At 36.2% G+C, this 23,778-nt stretch overlaps 1 protein-coding gene across 18 annotated transcripts in view; it reads right to left on the bottom strand.

The window, feature by feature from the left end:
* PMS1 (PMS1 homolog 1, mismatch repair system component) overlaps positions 1–23,778 on the bottom strand; it is an 84,009-nt gene that overhangs the window by 40,519 nt on the left and 19,712 nt on the right. For 9 of the 18 annotated variants that reach the window (XR_011502925.1, XR_006526745.2, XR_011502927.1 and 6 more), the window contains exon 6: positions 13,838–14,001. The exons of 3 other annotated variants lie outside the window; for them this stretch is intronic. Coding sequence is in view for 9 of the 15 variants with exons in the window: in XM_070508234.1 (XP_070364335.1) it covers positions 13,838–14,001 (164 nt within the window). In the remaining 6 variants the exon portion in view is untranslated. Of the gene's footprint in view, positions 1–4,141; positions 4,274–11,854; positions 11,966–12,227; positions 12,367–13,837; positions 14,002–23,778 lie in introns of those variants that run through there. 6 more of the 18 variants (XR_011502928.1, XR_011502929.1, XR_011502931.1 and 3 more) reach the window with 4 other exon arrangements.

Genomic DNA, 23,778 nt, shown 5'->3' with positions numbered 1-23,778 from the left:
TACGAATTTTTTAAAAATGTGACTGTATTAATCCAACTCAGAGATTCTCAATGTTTACTGAGGACATGCAAAATGGACGAGGTTCACATTCACAATATATTCCCATAGGCACTGAGGATTGTGTGCAATTCTTGGCACACTAGCTGTAATGCTACTGCTTTCTCTTCCACTCACAAAAATACAGTGGAATGCAAGTCAGTGAAAGTGACATTTACAAGATTATTCCTCTAACTTTTTTTAAGGTAAAACATCTGCACACTTTGGTACTTTACTAATATTAACACTGTGGCTGAGAATCACCAGACTGGGTAAAGGAACCAGGCACATTGGTAAACAGGAAAGAGAACACAGGGATGGACTAAATGATATCAAATAGACTTGATGTGACCTGGTGAGCGACTGCACTTGGAGACGAAGAAAAGGAGAAGAATCAGGAACATAATTGAGTTCCTGGTACCAACAACAGTGTCAGGTACTCAGTAGGGCCCAATAAACACTAATTTGTTGAAGGAGTGAGCAAATGAATACATTTTTCTAGAGAAAAGTAATGCCAGTGGAGTTTAAAACCAGCTCTTTGTTTTTAGAGATTATGATTGCTGGTTGTCATACTACTACATAGGTTAGAAATAATGCCTCTGTCTACTACTTTAGGAAATCCAAAGCCAACTTTGCCTTCTTTTATTTTTCTAAATATAATAGTTTTATTGAGATACAATTCATACATGATACAATTCAATCATTTTAAGTGTACAATTCAATGACTTTTAGTACATTTACAGAGTTGTGCGACTATCACCATAATCTAATTTTAGAACGATTTTATTACTCCAAAAAAAAAACCCTATCCCCATGAGCAGTCACTCCCCATTTCCTCTCATCTTCCCCCTAGGCAATCACTAATTTACTGTCTTTCTCCAGAAATTTGAATACTTCGGGTATTTCATATAAATGGAATCATACATAAATAATCTTTTGTGAGTGGGCATCAATCTTAGGTGATGCCTAAGATATACATCTTGGCTGTTGATTAATGCAAAGATGCTATTTCACTGCGTGACCTGCTGAATCGCTAATATACAGAATTGCAAAAAGATCACTTAAGAAAATAGGTTCTAAAAAAGCTGTGAAACATGAGAACCATTAAATGTGATTTTTTTTTAAGTAAATACTGCTAGTAGTGCTGGAGCATTATTTCACACTAGGCAATTATTGCATCAGACCAAGGGAGCTAACTCAGGAGCATTTTCTAAACTAGTTACAGTTGGGCTAGCAATAAATGATAAAGAGGTCTGCCAACAAGTTAAATCTTCACTATTACTTAGGCAATTAAAATTCATTTTCAAAACAGGATGCATTATTAAAGAACTAAACAATAAAATGTGGTAATTAAAAATTTAAAATCTAGAAGAAACTGAATTTTTAAATACTACATTTTCTACAACAAATAGTTTTTAATTTGCTGTCCCTACCATTGCATCAATCCTATACTATTTTCTAAAATAGAGATTTTCTTTTTACTTCCTGAAATTTTTCATATATTTTGCCCTTAGGCTGAAAGCTTAACATGTGCTAAAAATACACACACATATCCCCATATGAAAACTATCTAGGTCACACAAGTTGGAGCATCTGGATGTGCCAAGTAAGAATCTGACTCCAGTCAGTATGATGACAGTGCAAAAACACCTCAATCAAAAATATATTATTACATGCACATCACGTAATTGATTGAAGTTAGCCAAATATATCTTGCCACTGTTCCTACTTCACTGACATACCCTATTTGAAAGAAATGAAGCTCGATGAGAATATTCAGTATTTAATTAGTAAACCTCAGGTGTGAAGGCAATTTGTGATAATGGAGAAAAGGAGGTTGCACACAGATGATGCACAATTAACTAAAAAATGCAATGCTAATAATAATAAGACTGCCTGAGCAAAAGTGACTCCTTTTAGAATACGAAATAAAAAGTATACATATTGGCCTAGAGTACAACTAAACTTTGTGCAACTTTATATGCACAGATGTACTAAGCAGCTCACATGTGAATTTCTTAAAAGTCAGAAGTTTCAACTACTTCCCAGGTCTTACAAGTTGATATAACTAGATCTGTATCTATTGCTAGCTACTCCTGGATAGATATTTGTACTAACTCTGGTTAAGGAAGGGCAGGAACACAAACACAATATAAGAAAAGGCAATTTTCTCCCACACTGGCAATATGACAACAATATTAGCTATAGAAGCCTATCACTAAGACATTACTAAATGTTTTCAAATCAGTATAAAATTATGGATTATTACATCACAATATCAATACTATTGTTAAAACAACATCACATTCTATTAACATAATAAGCATTAATATGATTTGATTCTTGTTAATAAGCAGCCTCAGACTTTAAAAAAGGATTCTATCTTAGTAAAATTTATTCAGCAAAATTCTGAATTTAAATCTCTTATCCTTACTTCTACTCTACTTAAATGTTTCTTACTTTATCTTATATTCATTTTTTGGAATAGAGTATGCAAAATTATTTTCCTGAAGATTACAAAGAAATTAGTACCAGTAACTTTACCCACGGAAGGGAGGCTTATAGGAGCTAGGCAGATGAGGAAGAAAGATGAGAGTAAATTTTTCACTCTACCTTTTCATACATTCTGGTTTTTCAAAGATTGAAAGGTATGATTTATTCAAAAAATTAAACAAAAATTAAAAAACATAAAGTTAATCTTTGCAGAGCTTTCAAGGGAGATTGCAGAGACTCATTCTTTGTGGTCTTTAAAACAAGAAAGCTTATTTCCAGTTGCTAATCAAATCTTGTCTTATCTACAACACAAATGTTTTTCTTGTCTAGACCCTCGGCTCCATGCTCTGTGCCACAGCCTGGACTTCTTCAATTACACAACTGCTAAACATAATTTGGGCCATCCTGCAACTGCCATTAGAATTATTTTGTTTCCTTCTGGCCACTTGGTAAGAAGTCCTTATTCCCATGTAAGGTATACAGGTCCTTTAGAACTCAGATGCAAGCAACCTTTCTAGCCTCATCTCTTAGTTTCCTACTTCAGCTTTCTCTGACCTCCAATGACTCCTTGAGCTGGCATGTGTTTTGAATACCTCTGCTCACCTAGTCTTTCTCAAGAACCAGTTCTAAGGCCACCTCCTCTGAAAATCCTTTCTGAACCTAACCAGAGTCTAATAACTGCCTCCAGATGACCCAGACTTATCAACAGTGTTTACAGAAAACCCTTCAGATCAGACCTTCTGGTCAACTCTTTAATCTTGGAAACTTTAGGGAATCATTACTTCCCTTCATATTCAACTTTACAGAAAAGGTTATTTGCAAATCAAGATGCTGTTGCTTTATAACAACATTTTCAGGCTTTTCTCTTTATTTTCACTTAATAGAACATCTTATCTATTAGTTTTGTTTTTCATGAGACTTCTCTAAACTTGGTATTACTTTTCCCTAACTCATTCTAAATGAAGCTACCCCAGCCAGCTCTTCTGCAACACAACTCCATCCTCTACATAGTTCTCTAGTTCTCTTTTCAGATCAAGAGCAATAATGGATAGAAAATTCAGACAGAAGATCAATAAGGAAACAGAGGACCTGAACAACACTATAGATCAAAGAGACCTAGCAGACATATACAGAACATTCCCCCAAACAGCATCAGAATATACATTCTTCTCAAGCTCACAGCGATCTTTCTCCAGGATAGAGAATATGTAGGGTCACAGAACAACTCTTAACAAATTTAAGAAGACTGAAACATACCAAGTATTTTTTCTCACCACAATGGAATGAAATTTGAAATCAGTAGCAGAAAGAAAACTGGAAAATTCACAAAATGTGTAAGTTGAACAACACAATCTTGAACAACCATTGGGTCAAAGAAGAAACCAAAAAGGAACTTACAAAATACCCTGAGATAGGGGCTGGCCCCGTGGCCGAGTGGTTAAGTTCGCGCACTCCGCTGCAGGCGGCCCAGTGTTTCGTTAGTTCGAATCCTGGGCGCGGACATGGCACTGCTCATCAGACCACGCTGAGGCAGCGTCCCACATGCCACAACTAGAAGAACCCACAACGAAGAATACACAACTATGTACCGGGGGGCTTTGGGGAGAAAAAGGAAAAAATAAAATCTTTAAAAAAAAAAAAAAAAAAGATACCCTGAGATAAATAAAAATGAAAACACAACATACCAAAACTTACAGGATGCAGCAAAAGCAGTACTAATAGGGAGGTTCACAGTGATAAACACCTACATTAAAAAAGAAAGATATCAAATAAACAACCTAACTACATACCTAAAAGGAGCTAGAAAAAAGAACAACAGGGGCCAGCTCGGTGGCCCAGCGGTTAAGTGCACATGTTCTGCTTCCGCAGCCTGGGGTTCACCAGTTCGGATCCCAGGTGTGGACATGGCACTGCTTGGCACGCCATGCTGTGGTAGGCATCCCACATATAAAGTAGAGGAAGATGGGCACAGATGTTAGCTAACGGCCAGTATTCCTCAGCAAAAAGAGGAGGATTGGTAGCAGTTAGCTTAGGGCTAATCTTCCTCAAAAAAAAAAAAAAAAAAAAGCCACAAGAGAAAAACAACTTTTTATGTACAAGGGAATCTCCATAAGGCTATGAGCAGATTTTTCAGCGGAAACTTTGCAAGCCATTAGAGAGCTGCATGATATATCAAAGTGCTGAAAGGAAAAAACCTTCCAACCAAGAATTTTCTACCTGGCAAGGTTATCATTCAGAATCGAAGGACAAATTAAGAGTTTTCCAGATAAGCAAAGCTAAAGGAGTTCATCACCACTAAACCAGCCCTACAAGAAATGTTAAAGGGACTTCTCTAAACTGAAAAGAAACACTACCAATTAATAAGAAGGAAACATATGAAAGCAAAAAATCTCACTGAAAAAGGAAACTATATAGTAGTGTATAAATCACTTACAAAGTAAGTATGAAAGATAAAACCAAAAACAGCAAAATTAACTAAAATGACACTAACTAGTTAAGGGATGCATAAAATAAAAGGATGTAAAACATGACATCAAAAATATAAAACATGGAGGGGGAGAAAAAATGTAAAGTTTTGGCATGTGTTCAAATTTAAGTTGCTATCAACTTAAAGCAGATTCTTATACACATAAGTTATATATGAACTTCATGGTAACCACAAAGCAAAAACTTACAGTAAATACATAAAAGAAAATGAGAAAGGAATCTAAACATAACACTAAAGAAAGCTATCAAACTAGAAGGGAAGACAAAAAGAGAAGAAGAAAGGAATAGAGTGAAACTACAAAACAGCCAGAAAACAATAAACAAAATGGCAATAAGTACATACCTATTAATAATTACTTCAAATGTAAATGGACTAAATTCTCCAAAGACACTGAGTGGCTGAATGGATAAAAAAGACAAGACCCATGTCTGTGCTGCCCACAAGAGACTCCCTTCAGAAGTAAGGACACACACAGACTGAAAGTGAAGGGAGGGAGAAAGACACTTTATGCAAATGGAGAAGAAAGCTGGTACAGCTATACTCATAACAGAACAAACAGACTTTAAAACAAAGACTGTAATAAAAGACAAAGAAGGGCATTACATAATGATAAAGGGGTTGATCCAGCAAGAAGACATAAGATTTATAAATATACATGTATCCAACATAAGAGCACCAAAATATATATAGCAAACATTAATGGACCTAAAGGGAGAAACTGACAGCAATACAATAACAGTAGAAGACTTTCACACCACACTTACATCAATGGATAGATCATCCAGACAGAAAATTAATAAGGAAAATAGTCCTTAAACAACACATTAGACCAGAAAGACTTAACAGTATATACAGAACATTCCATCCAACGAAACACTAATTCGAAAAGATATGTGCACTCCTATGTTCACTGCAGCATTATTTACAGTAGCCAAAATATGAAAACAAGCTAAGTGCCCATCAATGGATGAACGGATAAAGAAATGGTATATAAATATAAATACATACATAGACACACCATAGAATACTACTCAGCCATAAAAAACAAAGGAATCTTGCCACTTGTGACAATATAGATGGACTCGAGGGTATTATGCTAAGTGAAATACGTCAGATGAAGAAAGACAAATACTGTATGATTTCACTCATATGTGGAGTCTAAAAAAATAAAATAAGCAAGCAAACAAAACAAAAACAAACTCATAGATACACAGAACAGATTGGTGGTTACCAGAGGGGAAGGAGGTTGAAGGCTGGGTGAAATGGCTGAAGGGGGTCAATTGTCTGGTGATGAATGCTAACTAGACTTTTCGTGGTGATCACTTTGTAATATATACAGATGTCGAATTATAATGCTGTACACCTGAGACTTACATAATGTTAGATACCAATTTTACCTCAATAAAAAAAAGAAACCACATGATCATCTCACAAGATGCAGAGAAAGCATTTGACAAAACTCATCATCATCTCATGATTAAAAACTCTCAACAAACAAGCAATAGAAGGAAGTAACAACACAATAAAAGCCATGTATGAAAAACTCATAGCTAACACCATACTCGATGGTGAAAAACTGAAAGCTTTTCCTCTAAGATCAGGAACAAGGCAAGGATGCCCATTTTTGCCACTTCTATTACCATAGTATGGAAAGTCCTGGCCAGTGCAATTAGACAAGAAAAAAAAAGGCATACAAATCAGAAAGGAAGAAGTAAAACTGTCACTGTTTGCAGATGACATGATCCTACATATAGGAAACCCTAAAGACTCCATAAAAAGACCTGTTAGAACTAACAAATTCAGTAAAGTTGCAAGATACAAAATCAACATACAAAAATCAGTTGCAATCTATATACTAAAAATAAACTATCTGAAAAAGAATTAGAAAAACAATTCCATTTACAATAGCACCAAAACAAATAAAATACTTAGGAATAAATTTAACTAAGGAGATGAAAGACTTGTATACTGAAAACTACAAAATATTGATGAAAGAGATTAAAGATGACAAACAAATGGAAAGGCATCCTGTATTCAGAGATTTAAAGACTTAATATTTTGTTAAAATGTCCATACTACCCAAAGTAATCTACAGATTCAATGCAATCCCCATCAAAAATCCCAATGGCATTTCTCACAGAAATAGAAAAAAACAATTCTAAAACTCATATGGAAGCACAAAAGATCAGAAATAACCAAATCAATCCTGACAAAGAAGAAAAAAGCTGAAGGCATCACATTTCCTGACTTAAAAAATACTACAAAACTACAATAATCAAAACAGTATGGTACTGGCATAAAGACAGACCTGAAGATAAAGAGAAGAGAATAGAGACACCAGAAATAAAACCATGCATATATGGTCAGTTGATGTCTGACAAGGGTGCCAAGAATACACAATAGGACGGCTGGCCCACTGGCGTTGCCGTTGGGTTCATGTGATCCACTTCGGCGGCCCAAGGTTCACGAGTTCAGATCCCAGGTGCAGACCTACATACTGCTCATCAAGCCATGCTGTGGTGGCATCCCACATACAGAATAGAGGAAGACTGGCAAGAGATGTTAGCTCAGGGTCAATCTTCCTCATCAATAAAAAAAGTATACACAATGGGGAAATGACAGTCTCTTCAACAAACAGTGCTGGGAAAACTGGATATCCACATGCAAAAGAATGAAATTAGACCTTTATCTTATACCATACACAAAAATCAATTCAAAATGGATTAAAGACTTAAATATAAGACCTGAAACTGTCAAACTCCTAGAAGAGAACATAAGAGAAAAGCTTCATGACACTGGTCTTAGCAATGATTTCTTGGAATATAACACAAAAAGAACAAGCAACAAAAGAAAAAATAGACAAGTGAGACTATATCAAACTAAAAAGCTTTTGTACAGCAAAGGAAGTAATCAACAGGGTGAAAAGGTAACCTACGGAATGGGAGAAAATATTTGCACACCATATATCTGATGATTAATCTCCAAAATATATAAGTAACTCCTACAACTCAATAGCAATAACACTTAGTAACCCAATTAAAAAACGGGCTAAGGACTTGAATATTAGCACTCCCATGTTCACTGCAGCACCATTTACAATAGCCAAGATGTGGGAACAACCTAAAGGTCTGCTGATGGAAGAATGATAAAGAAAATGTGGTGTATACACACAGCAGAATATTATTCATCCTTTAAAAAGATGGAAATTCTACAATATATGACAACATCGAAGAATCTTGAGGCTTTTACGCTATGTGAAATAAGCCAGTCACTGAAAAAGCTAACAGAATCAAACAAATACTGCATGATTCCACTTACATGAAGTATCTAAAATAGTCCAATTCATAAAACCAAAGAGTGGAATGGTGGTCCCCAGGGACTGTGGGGAAGGGGAAATAGGGAGTTACTAATGAACAGGCATAAAGTTTCAGTTAGCAAGATGAATAAGTTCTAGAGATCTGCTGTACAACACTGTAACTCTAGTCAACAATACTGTACACTTAAAAATTTGTAAAGAGAGAAGATCTCCTGTTAAGTATTCTTACTATAATAATAGAGGAAAAAAAAAAACCCACAGACCCTAAGCTTCTAACAGTCCCATCAGCTGGCTCCCTGATACTATTCCTTTTCCCATACATCCTATTTCATTCAGGCACACATCCCAAAGATAACCTTATAGTTCTTTATTCTTCTAATTTTTGTGCCTTTTTAAAAAAACAAGCAACAAATTTTAAGGCTAACAAATAACAATACCCAGCCTAACTTGACTAATTAACAAAGACTTTCTATTGATGAGGTAACAATAACTTCACTTTAAAAGTTTTGTTTGATTCTACTAGCTTCTTTTTTTTCAGTGAAATCAAAATTAAGTCAAAGTAATTCATGAAGGTAACTACATATTATAGAAGAAAGTCAGATGCACCCATCCAGGGATAAAAAGGGGATGTGCTATTACCATTTTCCTAGGCATATAAGTTAAATAAATCAGATATCCTCAAATCTTTTCTGTTCTCCATTTTCTACATGCAGTTGAGCCAACCAGTCTCATTGACTCTTCCTTGTAAGAGCTATCACAGACACACTGTGCTTTCTACGCCCAATATGTTTATCCTAATTCAGGCCCCTAGTGCCTGGATTTTTGCTATAGCTTCCTACCTAGTGTCACTGCTTATAGCCTCCTATAATTCTTCCCTGCACACTACTGCCAAACTGTCAGAGGTAACACCTTTATCAAGTCACTTCCCTACTCCCAATTTTTTACTTAAAAAAGAAAGATTCTGCCTAGCGTTCAAGATCCTTTATAGTTTAGACTCAAATTATCTTTTAGGATTTATCTTCCTCTATTCCTTTATACAAAATACCTACTCACCTAAACTGACTTATTCACTGCCTCTGAATGTGCTCTGCGCTTTCCTACCTACATCTTTTACGTTCATACGATTTCTCTACTTAGGATGATCTTGATCCATTTTCCCACATTACCAAGTTCTACTGTAGTAGAATCCCCCTATAACCCACCTATGGGGGGGTAGGGGGGTGGAAGTCATAGGTGAGATCACTTTTACAGGTTGATCCTACTCCACTGAATCAGTAACACCCACCTGCCAACTGGCCAAAGTCAGCCCTCCCTCTTCTGTGACTTTCTATGAGTCCCCCAAAAGGAAAGGGAAGATCTCGAGTATAAGAGCTAATACTTGCTGTTTTGCCACCTCTCTGTTCCAGTTGCTATCTCGAATCCTCAGTGACACCATCTGCCCCTGTATCTTAGGTGCTTTAACACCTAAGCTCACAATCCAGTATGGGCTAGTGGCACCAACGTGATGCAGTGTTCCTGTCCTCCATGCTCTGAATCCTGGATCACACTCATTCATTTAACACATATTTTCTGAGCACCTGACATGAAGTACTACTGTAAGCACTAGGGATACAGTAGTGAAAAAACAATCAAAAATCCTTCCCTTAATGGAAATTATATTCAGAGAAAGAGAGACGATAAATCAAGATAAGTACAATATTTAGTATAGTAGATGGTGTTAAGTTTTAAGAAGAAAAATAAAGCAAGAAAAGGTATGGGGCAGGGGAAATGGTGGCAATTTTAGGGTGGCTAAAGAAAGCCTCACTGAGAAGGTTTAAGTAAAGACCCAAAGATGAGGATTAAGCCAGATTTACAGCAGAAGAATATTCTAGGCAGAGGAATTACAAATACAGAGGTCCTGAGTTGCAAGTATGACTAGCAGGTTCGAGGAACAACAAGGAGGCCAATTTAGCTGAAGCAAAGCGAGCAAGAGGAAAGAAGTAAATGAGATCAGATGCAAAAGTGGGTCAGATCATCTATAACAGGGGTCAGCAAACTACAGCCCAAGGGCCAGATCCAGCCCACTGCCTGTTTTTTTTTTACGTTTTACTGTCAATGATTGCTTTCCTGCTACAACAGCAAAGCTGAATAGTTGTCAAAGAGACTGTATGGCCACCGCCACAAAAGATAATCCTTCTAGAGACCCATAAAACTAGAGAGGGAGCCACCATACTCACTACCAAATTGCCATGGCCAGTTTTCTGGGTTTCTGTTCCCAGCTAAGGCCCTGCCTCTTCCCAGACTGACTGAAACCAGAGATATTCAACTCTTCAAAGCTGTGCCATCATTTTTCCAGACTTCAAAATAAACAAACTGATCCCAATAAGCCTTAACGCTCATGTAACATGGAGGTGGGGTGGGCAGGAAGTCATTCCTTCAATTATTTCTATTTTGCAACAGCTAAAACCTCCTTATATCAAGGATATCCAAGTCAGCTTTTGCAATACCAGTAGGCCTCTAATTATAAAGACAAAATGCAATTCAAAACAATTTTTAAAACCACAACTGATATTTTAGGCAAATGAAAATGTTCACAAAAATCGACAAGTATGAAGTATGAAAGTATTCCTTACTTGAAATTACACATTTAACATTATGTTCCAAACTGATGGTCTACAAAATTATTCATGCACATATGAAATAGCTAAGAATACTAAATTGTTTCAGATATTATCACATTAAGAAAAACTAATTCTGGGAAATAACTACTTTATAAATGAAAATATACACAGCAGGACCTCAAAGGGATTCAGCTATTACAACTAAAGCGAAAACCGTAGTGCTCATCTAAGGAATGGCTCCAGCATTTCTCCAAATAATATCTACTTTAAATAAACTCACTGAATCCACTTGTAAATTATTTCTCTTTGGCTGTCTCATTATTCAATATGCTTTCAAGGAACATGGTGATGAAAGAAGAAAAATACCTCTTTCTAACATAACCATACTGGCAAGAACATCAACATTATCAGTATTCAAAGAATGTCTTGGCAGGTTAAACCTTCATAAAAAGAAGGAACACTATCTAATCCAAGATGTCAAAATAGCAATAGTACTTCTCATATTATGTGCAATATGATTGTTTGTTTCTAATGCAGAAAAAAATTTCAAAAAAAGAAAAGAAGCCAACAGTGTCATATTTAAATTTTAAGCAAAGGCAAAAAAAAAAAAAATTCTTCAGAAAAGCCGACAAAGAATGATAAAAGTAAGCAGGTTTAAAAGAAAAAGGCTAAGAGCAGAGGAGGACTTAAGGTTCAAAGAGATTTATGATATTGTGTCAATGCCATTTTGGGAGGTTTAACAATATATTTGAACAGTTGAGGCACAACAGCACTATTAAGAAGTAGAAAAGTAGAAACATAATTTGTACTAAGAGAAAAAAGCTTGATGATAAAGGCTGCTTGTTCTAATTCAGTCCATGATTTCCTTATGTAATAAGAGCTAATCACTTTTCTACAAGACTTTCGATCGTCTTACATTACCTTCTTAGTATAACACTCTCAGCATACTCTCCAGGACTTGAACTGCATCTGAAACTACTGAAGGCCAGCAAGAGACTTGTGTTTGCTCAACATAACTTCAGATACAGTATCCTCCAAAAATAATAAAATGCAGTATATTACAAAATACTGTTTCCATTCTCAAAAGAAAATGCCTACACTGATGATTTTACACTGGTTGGGAAAATAATATAAACTTATCCAAAGCTTAGAAAATATACATTTGACTTTAAATTTAAATACTTCCATTACATGAGGCAATAATCTCGTTTTATTCTTCTATTATGTTTTCTCTTACTCAAAACTCTTCCCTTTAATTATACCTGCTTTTCTTTTATAAATATGCAGTTCCTACCTTCATATTTTACCTTTTCCATCTGTTTTCCCTTCCTGCTCATTGTTTCTTCTGTCCTTGATCTTTTCTTAACTTGGGTACATTCAACTTTTAATTACTAACTGTCCTTGGGATCAAGAGGTCATAGGGTTATTTATATTAGCAGGATGAGCCTCCATCCATCAACATCCTGAGGAATCATAGCATGGCAGAGCTGGAAGGGATCTCAAGGTATCATTTGGTTGAACTCTATGCCAGCAGGAACAGGTGGCTGACTATTCTTAATGTTTTTTTTTCTTTTTTATTTTTTTTAAGATGACCAAAGATTTTTGATCATAAATATTCCACCACAGCTTGGTTTAATACAGAAGCTTCTCAATAAGAAGTAAAAAGACACGGAGTAGGAAAAAAACTGGATGAAAAAGAGTTATGACCTCAGCACTATTTCTTATTGTAAAATATAAAACAATTCCTTTGATCACTCTGAGTTTCATGTTTCCCACACAAATAGAGATAACGCTATTTAACTCACAAAGTTATTCTAAGTGCTCTGAAACCTGGAAAAGAACCATATAACCATAGCATTAAATTGGGAAGACAACACAGCAGACAGTAAACAACCTGCACTCTGTAGGCATGCTAAGTTTCAAACCCCATCACGACAATTTACTAGCTGTGCAACATGGAGCAATGTATTAAACGTCTCTGAGTTCAGGTCAGAGGACGACAGCAAAACTAATGTAATGTCTACTTCACTCAGTTCTGCTGTGAATTACAGGAGTTTAATGCACCTAGCATAGGTTCTGGCATTGTATAGGTGCTCAATAAATGTTAACTCCTTACTCCCCTTCAGGTTCCCACACTTCTGCTGTGTGGTTCTGCTCTCCTTCCATTAAATGTTTCAAAGTGCGCATGTGGAATTTTATAAAAAGAGAATAATCAGAAAATATGTAAACCTGTCTTTCCCCTAAGATTTATCAAGCAACAAGAATTTCTTATCAGCCGTGCTTTGAAAATGGAAAGAAATGAGGTAGAGTTTCCTTCAAAAAGCAAACAAAAAAGCTCTTGCAAAGAAGAAACAGTTTAGAAAAGAAGGTGAAAATGTCACTAAATTGTGAACACCTTAAAGGAAAACAACAATCTTATTCATTTTCATATTTAGAAAGCAATCAAACATTTCCTAGATGGGAAAGTCTGTTCGCTGAATCACTGACCTTAGAAATTAAGAAACGAAAGGTTCAATTAGATGTCATATAGATATTAGGTAACAAAGTAAAGATACTCTTTATATAATACAGATAAAACTAAACAAATGTGGATTTTTTTTTTTTAAAGGTGAGGCAGACTGTCGCTGAGCTAACATATGTGCCAATCATCCACTATTTTTTGTATATGGGATGCTGCCACAGCATGACTTGATGAGCAGTGTGTAGGCCCATGCCTGGCATCCAAAGACATGAACCCTGGGTCACCAAAGTGGAGCGTGCAAACTTAACCACCATGCCACCGGGCTGGCCCCTGGACAATTTTTTAAAAGAAGACTCTTTACATATCTAACTGATTTAGATAAAATACATTATCCCTTTATATCATATATCAAAAAAATCTTACATAAGTACAATAATGCTTACCTTGTTATGTACAAAAACAATCCTTAAGTCAGGTTTAAGTATACCATAGCTTATGAGGAGATCCTGGACCTTTTTTATTTCATCTTTACATTTTTTAGCAGTTGAATAAAATTGCTTTCTTACAGGTAGATTCTTAAACAATTTTAAAGCAGTTACAGTTGTACCTGTTGGCAGACAAGAGGGAAGCACATTTAGATGTGAAAGGAACTTCACAGATCTTTAAACCAGACACAATCAGTAATTAACCCCTCTGTCATTAAAGGTCAGTCCTCCTCCAACTCTGGGAACCCAAAGAAGACTCAATTTCGCAAGCTGTTCCGATCCTATGCTAGACTCCTCTCTCTCAAACAGGACTGATCTGCTAAGTATGGTCTCTTCTATGTTGTCTACAAGAATAACCTTCATTTCTACCACTGCAGAGAAACACAGGCTCACCAGAATGAATATCTTAAGAAATGTTGGTATTCAAAACACCTGAGGATGATGCTTATTCTGCACTTTAAAATACAATATATAGGTGGCATAAGGCTACAGAACATATGTGTTAACCTTAATTATTCCACTAAAAATTCTTATCTGAAGTAATATCTAATTGCCTGGTTTAATTTATCCTCATCTTCTGAACAACAACAAATATTCAAAACACAGGATAATCTAACCAAAGGTCTTTTTTTAATTGTGAATTTATTTAACTAAAAAGTTGAATAAAGGTTTAAAAATTACACTGCTTAAATACCAGGTTGATAATTAGGTCTTGTTGAAAAAGAAAACAGGAAATTAGGACTAGGTGTTTTCTCATGGCCATATATCATAAGTGTGTTTTTCAAACACTGAGGAACTCTCAAAAGTACGAGTGACCAGCTAATCCAGACTTATTAAATCAATCTCCTCATGTGATTCTAATGAATATACAGCCAGGGTTTAGAAACAAAGCAGTGAGGAGTCAAAAAATCAATTTAGTATAGAGTCTCTCAACCTTGGCACTATGGACATTTGTTGTGGGGCTGTCCTGCGCATTGTAGGATGTGTAGCTGCATCCCTGGCCTCTACCCACTAGACGCCAGTAGCATGTAACGCAGCTGTAACCATCAAAAATGTCTCCAGACATTGCCAAATGTCCCCTAGGGGACAAAATTGCCCTCGGTTGAGAATTACTGATTTAGTATACAGCAACTAGGATTTTAAAAATAAAATAAAAAGTCTAGAATAGACTAAATGAGAATAGAAAATAGGGTGCATCATACCCTATAGTAAGGGTATATGTTGTTTCACGAAATTTTTGCTTTAATTAGCTTTGTATAAACTGGGTTGCTATGTAAAATGTATTTCTTACTGTGAATCAGAGTCAAAAAGGCTGAAAGTTGCTACAATAGGTCAATCTGTGATCTGCTAACAGCAAAGTGGAAAAAATACAAAGAAATGGCAATCATGAAGGAAATGTAAGACTTAGAAAGCCTAGAATAAAATCAGGAGTTCCAGGAAGAGAAAAAGAAACAAATGAGATGTAATTAAATAAATAACAGAAGAAAATTCTCTTGAGTTAAAGGTTCGAGTGCAGATTCCAAGAGCTTATTGCATTACAAGTAGGAATATTTAAAAAAAAAAAAAAAAGGCACCACATTTCACTGGAAGTCCTAAATTTTAAGGACAAGGAAAAAATTGTACAAACTTCCAGACAGAACAAGTTCCTTGTGAAGAAAGATCAGCACCAAATTTCTTACCTATAACACCAGAAGACAGTCTACAAACTATTGAGGGGTACCTAAGAAACCTACACCCAGTCAAGATACGTACAAGGGCAAAATGAACACACTTTTGGACTTGCAAGGATTCCAAAGTAAATCACCCAAGTATATCTGATGAAAATAGTGGAGATGAACACTAACCAAATGACAATTACATGAAAACAGACTTCATGACAAGAGAAGATGAGAAAATAATCTTCACAAACAAAGACTCTTAAGAGCTAAATGTAAAGAGAAGATGACAATGTGGCTTGCATTTGCAATGTAACTGTTAAATAAGGATTCCTGAAATGAAACAGAGATGATGTAGGGAAAAGCCTAACAATAGCCTGGAACTCAATGTTTTTTAAACTATTAGTAGTAATTAATACTGGACAACTGGAGTATCGGGCTCGGGAATAAAACAAGATAAAGTGTACAGGGCCCTATGTAACCTTGACTACGGCAATCTCCTTTCCTACCAATGTCCTTCCTCCTGCTCCTCCAACACTCCAGACTTATTTCTACCTCAGGGCTTCTGCACATGTTCTTTCCCCTACCCTTTGCGTGGCTAATTCCTTTATCGATCCTCAGATCTCAACCTAAGCATCATCTTTTTAGACAATCCATGCCTGAATGGTCTATCAAAGGTTGTTTCTCCCAAACTGAAACCATGTTTTATTTCTTCCTATAAATTATCAATATTTAAAAAGACTTGTATCTGCCTCCCCTCTTAGAACACAAGAAGCATGAGAGCAAGTGACTGTCTACCATGTTTGCCATTACATCCCCAGCACCTCAAACAATGACTAATAATCTGTAGGCATGTAACAAAAAATTCTTGAGAGGGCAGCTCAGTGGTGTAGTGGTTAAGTTAGCCCGCTCTGCTTCAGTGGCATGGGGTTCGCAGGTTCGGATGCTGGGTGCAGACCTAGCACTGCTCGTCAAGTCATGCTGTGGCAGCATCCCACAAAAAAACAGAGGAAGACTAGCACAGATGTTAGCTCAGCAACAATCCTTCTCAAGCAAAAAGAGGAAAATTGGCAACAGATGTTCGCTCAAGGCCAATCTTCCTCACCAAAAAAAAAAAAAAGTTTGAATACATGAACAAATGAATGAATGCACAGAAGAACAAAAACAAGAGAAATAAGTAATAAGAATAAACCCTGTATTTAGTTATAGGATACATGGTATTTTTGTAATTTTGAAAGAGAATTTACTAAAATATAGAAAAAATAAAACAAGGTAAGGGAAAAAAAGATATTTGTGGAAAGGACCAGAGGTAAAGCTGTATTTCTACTTTGCTCACATGATGTTTTTCTGCTTCTTTTCTCTTGATCAGGTGCTTCATTACCAACAATTACAAAATTTTTTTTGCCTTCCTCCAGCTTTATGTAGGTTATTTCCTTGGCCTAAGTGCACACGTCACTTCCACACTCAGAACTAAAGTCCTTGGAACACCGTGGTATTCCTCACTGGTCACACTGTGGTGCTACTATTCTCTGCCTCAGGAAAGTAAATAGGTCACCGTCAAGCTGTGAGGTAAAGTTGACAGAGGTCAAGGAGTGCATGTGCTCAGCGATCAGAAGAGGCATGCACTCTAAACAGGAGTGAACACTCACACCAGAATCCACATTAGACACTATTCTCAGAGCTCTCTTACACCTTCTTCTCATCTCACTCTATGTTCTCTAGATATCCCCTCCGCTGCCACAGCTTCAACTACCACCCATATGCCAAGGATTCTTTTATCAAAGCTGTAAGAAACACCACACTTTCATGAACCTCTAAAAAAGAAAAAAACATGCCAATTAAACCATGACACAACGCCTTAACACGGTTTTCTGAAACACATAAACTGGTCATACCAGCCTCTCATCTTTTTGAAATTTCTTTTATCTAGCCCCACAGATATTCCAATTTTCTCTGGTTTCTTCAATTCCAACGCTTGGCATTTGATAGCAATCCTTTTGCACGTAACACAGCTTTATTTACTTGCGGCTATTTTCCATTTTTTGGGTCTCATAAGCATTTGTTTGTTGCTTTGCAAGAAAATATGAAATTGTTTATTCCTCCAATGAATGCATAAATCACCAGTAATACAGAAAATTGCCTGTCCAAAACAGATTTGGGGAGGCCATTAATTATAAGCCACAACTGTTTTTAGGGATGTCAAAATGTGACAAAAGGTGCATCTTAGAATTGACTAGGATATGTATCTAAGACCTCCAGCATCGAGTTACATATAGATGTTTATTCAACATCATCAGCCCTCCTCACAGCCCGAAGACACCTCCAATCAATCACACCCAGACCTCACTATCTTCCTCCTTCAGTCTGATACCACACCTTTCCTCAATTCTCATATAACGCTGACATCCAACAGCTTCCAAAGGCAGATACTCTAGATTTAATTGATTCATCCCTCTACCTCATACTGTCAATATCGCGTAAGTCATCTAGGCCTATCCATTCTACCTCAGAAATCTCAAATCTATGTCAAGTCTCTTCCCTTCCCTCAAACCTTAATTCAACATAACATCTCTTACACAGTAAGACAAAATTTATGGTAGGAGTCATAATGTTCTACAGGTTAATTTTGTAAATAACATGATATTCATCTTCTACCTAAAAAGTTTCAATAGCTCACTGCTGGTTGCAAGAGATACAAACTCCTTAGCATAATATAACAGGCTCTTCATAATCTAACATCCAAGCTATCATATTTAACCTAATCTCCTGCATCTACTACCTCCAAACGCTGTCACTGAACTCTACGTCATTCTTAGTGTGCCTCTTTTATCTACTTTATTGAGGTTTTAGCTATACTTCTTTGTATTGTTTTTGTGGTACTCTAGAGATTATGATATACGTTCTTAAAGTATCACAGTCTACCTTAATTACCATAAAATGAATTATACTTCACAATGTAACAACCTTGAAACAATGTAATTCCACTTACTCTCCTGTCTTTTGTAATATTTTGTCCTGCATTTCTATACATTATAAACTCCACAGCATATTGTTCTGTATACATGTATTGTTTTTGAGGAAGATCAGCCCTGAGCTAACATCTGCTGCCAATCCTCCTCTTTCTGCTGAGGAAGACTGGCCCTGAGCTAACATCCATGTCCATCTTCCTCTACTTTATATGTGGGACATCTACCACAGCATCGCTTGATGAGCGGTGCCAAGTCCGCACCCAGGATCCGAACCGGCAGACCCCAGGCCACCGAAGCAGAACGTGCAAACTTATCTGCTGCGCCACCAGGCCGGCCCCTTGTTCTGTATGTTTTTGTAAAATAAATTTTTAAAAAATTTAGTCTTTTAATTTTTTCCACATATTTAACTTTTCCAGTGCTTTTATTTTCTTCCTGCAGCTTCAGGTTGTCATCTGGAATCACTTCCCTTCAGTTTAAAAACCTTCCTTTAGTGTTTCTTATAGTTTCATGTAGTACATGTCTGCTTGCAATGAATTTTATCAGCTTTTAGTTGAATGAAATTGCCTTTATTTTGTCCTTATTTTTTAAAGGACATTTTTGCTGGATACAAAATTCTAGGTTAATTTTTTTTAAACACGTAGAAGATGTCATTCCATTCTCTTTAGGCTTCTGTTTCTGATGAGAAGTCAGTTGTCATTCTTATTATTGTTCCCCTGAATGTATTTTTTTCTCTAGCTGCTTTAAGATTTCCTCTGGTTTTCAGGAATTTGATCATGATGTGCCTAGCCGTGGTTCTGTTCTTATTTATTCTTCTTGGGGTTCAATGAGTTCCTTGGATCTGTGGCTTGAAGCTTTCAGCAAGTTTGGAAAATTCTCACGTTTTCTTTTCAGACTTTTCTTCTGCTCCATTCTCTCTTTTCTCTCCTCCTGGGATTCCAGTCACACATATGTTAGACTGTCTAATGTTGTCCCACAGATTTCTAATGCCCTGTTGTCTTTCTTCATTCTATCTTATCCTCTCTCCTTCAATTTACATAATTCCTGTTGACTTGACTTCAAGTTCACGAATCTTTTCTTCTGTTATGACCAGTATGCTGCTAAGCCCATCCAGACACAGTACTTTTTTAATTCTATAATTTTCATTTGGTTCTATTTTAGAGCTCCATTTCTCTGCTGAAATTCTCCACCTTCTTACTGATTTAGACTATCCCTTCCTCTAAATTCTTTAACATAAACAGCTGTTTCAAAAGTTCTTGTCTGCTAATTCAAACATCTAAGTCATCTGTGAGTTTGGTTATATCAAGATTATGGATCTCACTTCCCTCTCTTCATGCCTCTCAACATTCTTATTTTTGCCAGACATTGTATATAAAAGAGCAATAGATACTGAAGTAGATATTATTTTCCGCCAGAGAAGGCACTTCATTTCCTCTGTCAAGCAGCTAGAGTGACAAATGAAACTCTTCAACATAATTAGGAGTTTAACTGGGTTGGAGCTGAGCTGCTCCTTTATTCAGTTTCAGTTAACTTCCAGTTTCAAACGTCTTGAGGATGGAGTCAGGTCTCTTCCTCTACTAAGGCTTTGGGACCTAAGCACTGAAAGACTTTAAGATCTTTCTTTCTCTAGCTCAGTCCCAACTTTCTTCATCACTGTTTACTCAGCAAAATTCCTGTCGAGATTTGACATCTGGGGTGAATGAGCTCTGTGTTTGAGGATCCCATCTTCCAACTGTCTCATCAGCTCACATGTGGCTATCAAAACTTCAGCTGGTTTCTCCTAGGGCCATAAAAGAGCTCTTGTCTATAGCAGGCTTGCTCCTTTGCCTGCCTATGCCTCCAGACTCAGTTAATACTCCCATGGAAGCAAGTGGCCACCAGTCTCTTCTTGTCTAGGAAGGGGTCATCTTTTTCTTTAACTTAGTTCATTTAAAACTTCTTTGTGACACAGTTTTTCGATGGGTTTTTTAAAACTGAAAATTTTAAAAATTATGTGTTTTGTCCCCTCATCACTACATTAGAGAGCAATGGTCTCTTGAAATCTACATCCATCATTCTTCTCTTGTTGAAAGGGTATACTCTCACTCCTTCTTACCTACCATCTTCAAACTCAAATGTTGTTTTCTGAAACTCACTAACCTTCCTTTTGGCAGCCGGTGGCTTCTTTTTACTATCATTACTTATTTACTCATCTGTGTTCTTCACTAGTGAGTTCCTTTTACACATCTGTGTTCTCCACCAGTCTGCAACAAATATAATGATATATACCATAGCTGTGGACAGAAGGTGGGAAGGAAGGCAGGCAGAAACCACAAGGGCAAAATATAAACATGTTTATGAAAGGAAAAGATATATGTTGCTTCTCAAATATATGTTATGTATCAAAGACCACACTACACCTAATCTGTATATTAACTGATAAATTATTTCTTCAGCAGCTAAAAGTATTCTCAGAGCAAACTGAGAATTACCAATAAGCCAAGAATTACATATGTTTGAATAAAATTTAATGATGGAAAACTACTGATTCCAAACAAAATGTGTATCCTTAAAAAAAAGTACCAAGTAATATTGGCCAGTAGGGAGGAGGCCCTAGCGTCCTATCATATTTTACAAGAGAAGTGCTCAGCTCTCTAACTTTAGCACATTCTACAAACACCAGAACTAAATTGCTGTCCTGTCATATGCTCTGTTATATTTTTACAGGACCCTATGTTATGCCATTTATAAAGGGAGCTATTTATTTATATTCCTAATGTAAAGAGGTATGGTGGCTTGAATATATCGAAGTTTTCCTAAACTATTTAATGAAAAAGTGCCATTCTCAAGATGAAACAAATCTTTCAATACATGCACAATCACACATAGCAGGGATTTACCAAGAAGAGGAAGCTCTCTCTGCTTTAATAATAGGGTAGGGAAAGGAAATATCTTGATCAGAGTACTTTAAATATACCACTTTTGATATCTGAGAAATTCCTAAGGTGGAAGGAAGTATTGGAGGTGTTAAAGGAATATGTCCAGAAGGGTAAATCAATTTAGAAAGCTTAAAACTGATTATCTAGGGGCTAGCCCCATGGCTGAGTGGTTAAGTTTGCGCACTCTGCTTCAGCGGCCCGGGGTTTCACTGGTTCGGATCCTGGGCACAGACCTAGCACCACTCATCAAGCCATGCTGAGGCGGTGTCCCACACAGCAGAACTAGAAGGACTCACAACTAGAATATACAACTGTGTACAGGGTGGCTTTGGGGAGAAGAAGGAAAAAAAACTGATTAGGGTAAAGGGATAAAAGTGATGACTGAAAAAACATATCACCTAAAATAATTTAGTCAGGATTCTTGGCAAAAGAATTTAAAAGCTGGAGACTTATTCTTACATTTCTTGTTAATTTTTTTTTTTTTTTTAAGATTTTATTTTTCTCCTTTTTCTCCCCAAAGCCCCCCGGTACACAGCTGCATATTTCGTTGTGGGTCCTTCTAGTTGTGGCATGTGGGACGCTGCCTCAGCGTGGTCTGATGAGCAGTGCCATGTCCGCGCCCAGGATTCGAACCAACGAAACACTGGGCCGCCTGTAGCAGAGCGCGCGAACTTAACCACTCGGCCACGGGGCCAGCCCCAATTTTCTTGTTAATTTTTTAAATATCTTAAAATAGAAGTGAACAGAAGATCAGGGTAATTTAAAACGACCTATTGTTAAACACATAAGTCATTTTAAATGGCTACATTAATCCATAAAACCAATACCTACACCACGAAAAACCAGAATGGGAATCTCTAGTAAACTCTTTTTAAACATTTTGAAACCTGTTTTTTAAAGGAGTAACAAATTTTCCAATGCCTACAAAAGATTTTGTGGTAAGCTGTCTCTGCACCTACAGTCAGGCAGTCTACAGGTGTCATCCTATCAGACGATAAAGGAGTAACCGCTAAGCAAGGATGTTCACACCACAGCAGAAATTAATCTACAAGAACCCTAAATGCACAGGTATTAATTAGGATGGCTGAACTGCAGTTTTATCTTACACAGAAAACATTTAAATGGAAGCTGAATGACAGCTGGTGGTGAAATGTGAGTCTGTGATTCAATCACTCAAAAAACTATCAGCACAAAGGCAATATAAATGTAAAAGGCTTTTGGAAAGTGTTTGTGATTTCTGTAAGTCCACTTAGAGCATTCTAAAACTAAGAGCTTGATTTTTTGTTGTTTTCCTAGCCAATCAACTATAATTAGGAGAAAAAAGTCAGTTACAAAAGAAATTACTAGTTTCACAACTACTGACCTTCCAAGTATGTTGTTTCTTAAGGTAAAAGGAATATGCTAAAGAAAATAAAGTTCATTTAATGCCTGTAGAAATTCCTTAATAAGCATACTTGTCTCACTCACTAAAAGCAGAAGACTTAGGTAAGCAAGAAAAATCAATCAGCAAACGAGCAAATATCAGAAGGACTCTATATTTAAGGATTGTTACTTTATAGTTCTCAGGGAGATGAATATGGAAAAGCATGAGACATATGAGGGATGCAGAACCACTGGCCATCCAGATTAGACTGGCTACTACTAAGATAAAAATAAATACATTTAAGTTTGATAAGGTGACTCAATTACTTCAAAGTATTCTATGGGAAATCCACCCAAATATCTCCTAATGGTTTCCTAATTTGAACTCCTAAGAACTGGGGTCAGAACATTCCTGGAGAGGGACCACATTTAAAAATGCCTTCTTTTTGTCTTAACCTTCAATACATAAAAAAGAAAAATAATCATAATCTATTATATTAATTAAAATATGCATAATATTATTATATATCAAATTAAACAGCTATTAGATGAACTCATTTTTATTAACTGAATAAATGAGAAAAATGTTAGTGTGTTTTCTTAGGAGCTCCTATTATTTTCTTTCCCCTATGTGGTTACCAAAATATTAATTCTTAACAGGCAAAAGTAATCAGTAAATAATTTGAGGATTTATAAAATAAGAGAAAGAATGAGAGAATCTGGTATCAGTATTAAGATAGGAGAAAATAAATTTCAATCAAGAAAAAGAGAAATCATTTGGGAAAAAATCCAATAATTTAACATTAAAACTGGAGGGAAGAAACCACAGAAAAAATACAGTACTTTGATAAATTACAATGAGGGACTACAAAATTAAAAATAAATTTATAGTACAAATTGGAGAAGAAGAGGGCAAACAACAACAAAACACAAGTCCCTTTTCAGATCTAATAATTCTTTTGAACATGACTCTAAAGAGGTCATACCTTGAATATTCT

The sequence above is a fragment of the Equus asinus genome, chromosome 4 (assembly GCF_041296235.1).
Source record: "Equus asinus isolate D_3611 breed Donkey chromosome 4, EquAss-T2T_v2, whole genome shotgun sequence".
Classification (NCBI taxonomy): domain Eukaryota; kingdom Metazoa; phylum Chordata; class Mammalia; order Perissodactyla; family Equidae; genus Equus; species Equus asinus.
Note: the sequence above shows the minus strand (reverse complement) of the source record. Positions and strands in the feature narration are given on the sequence as shown.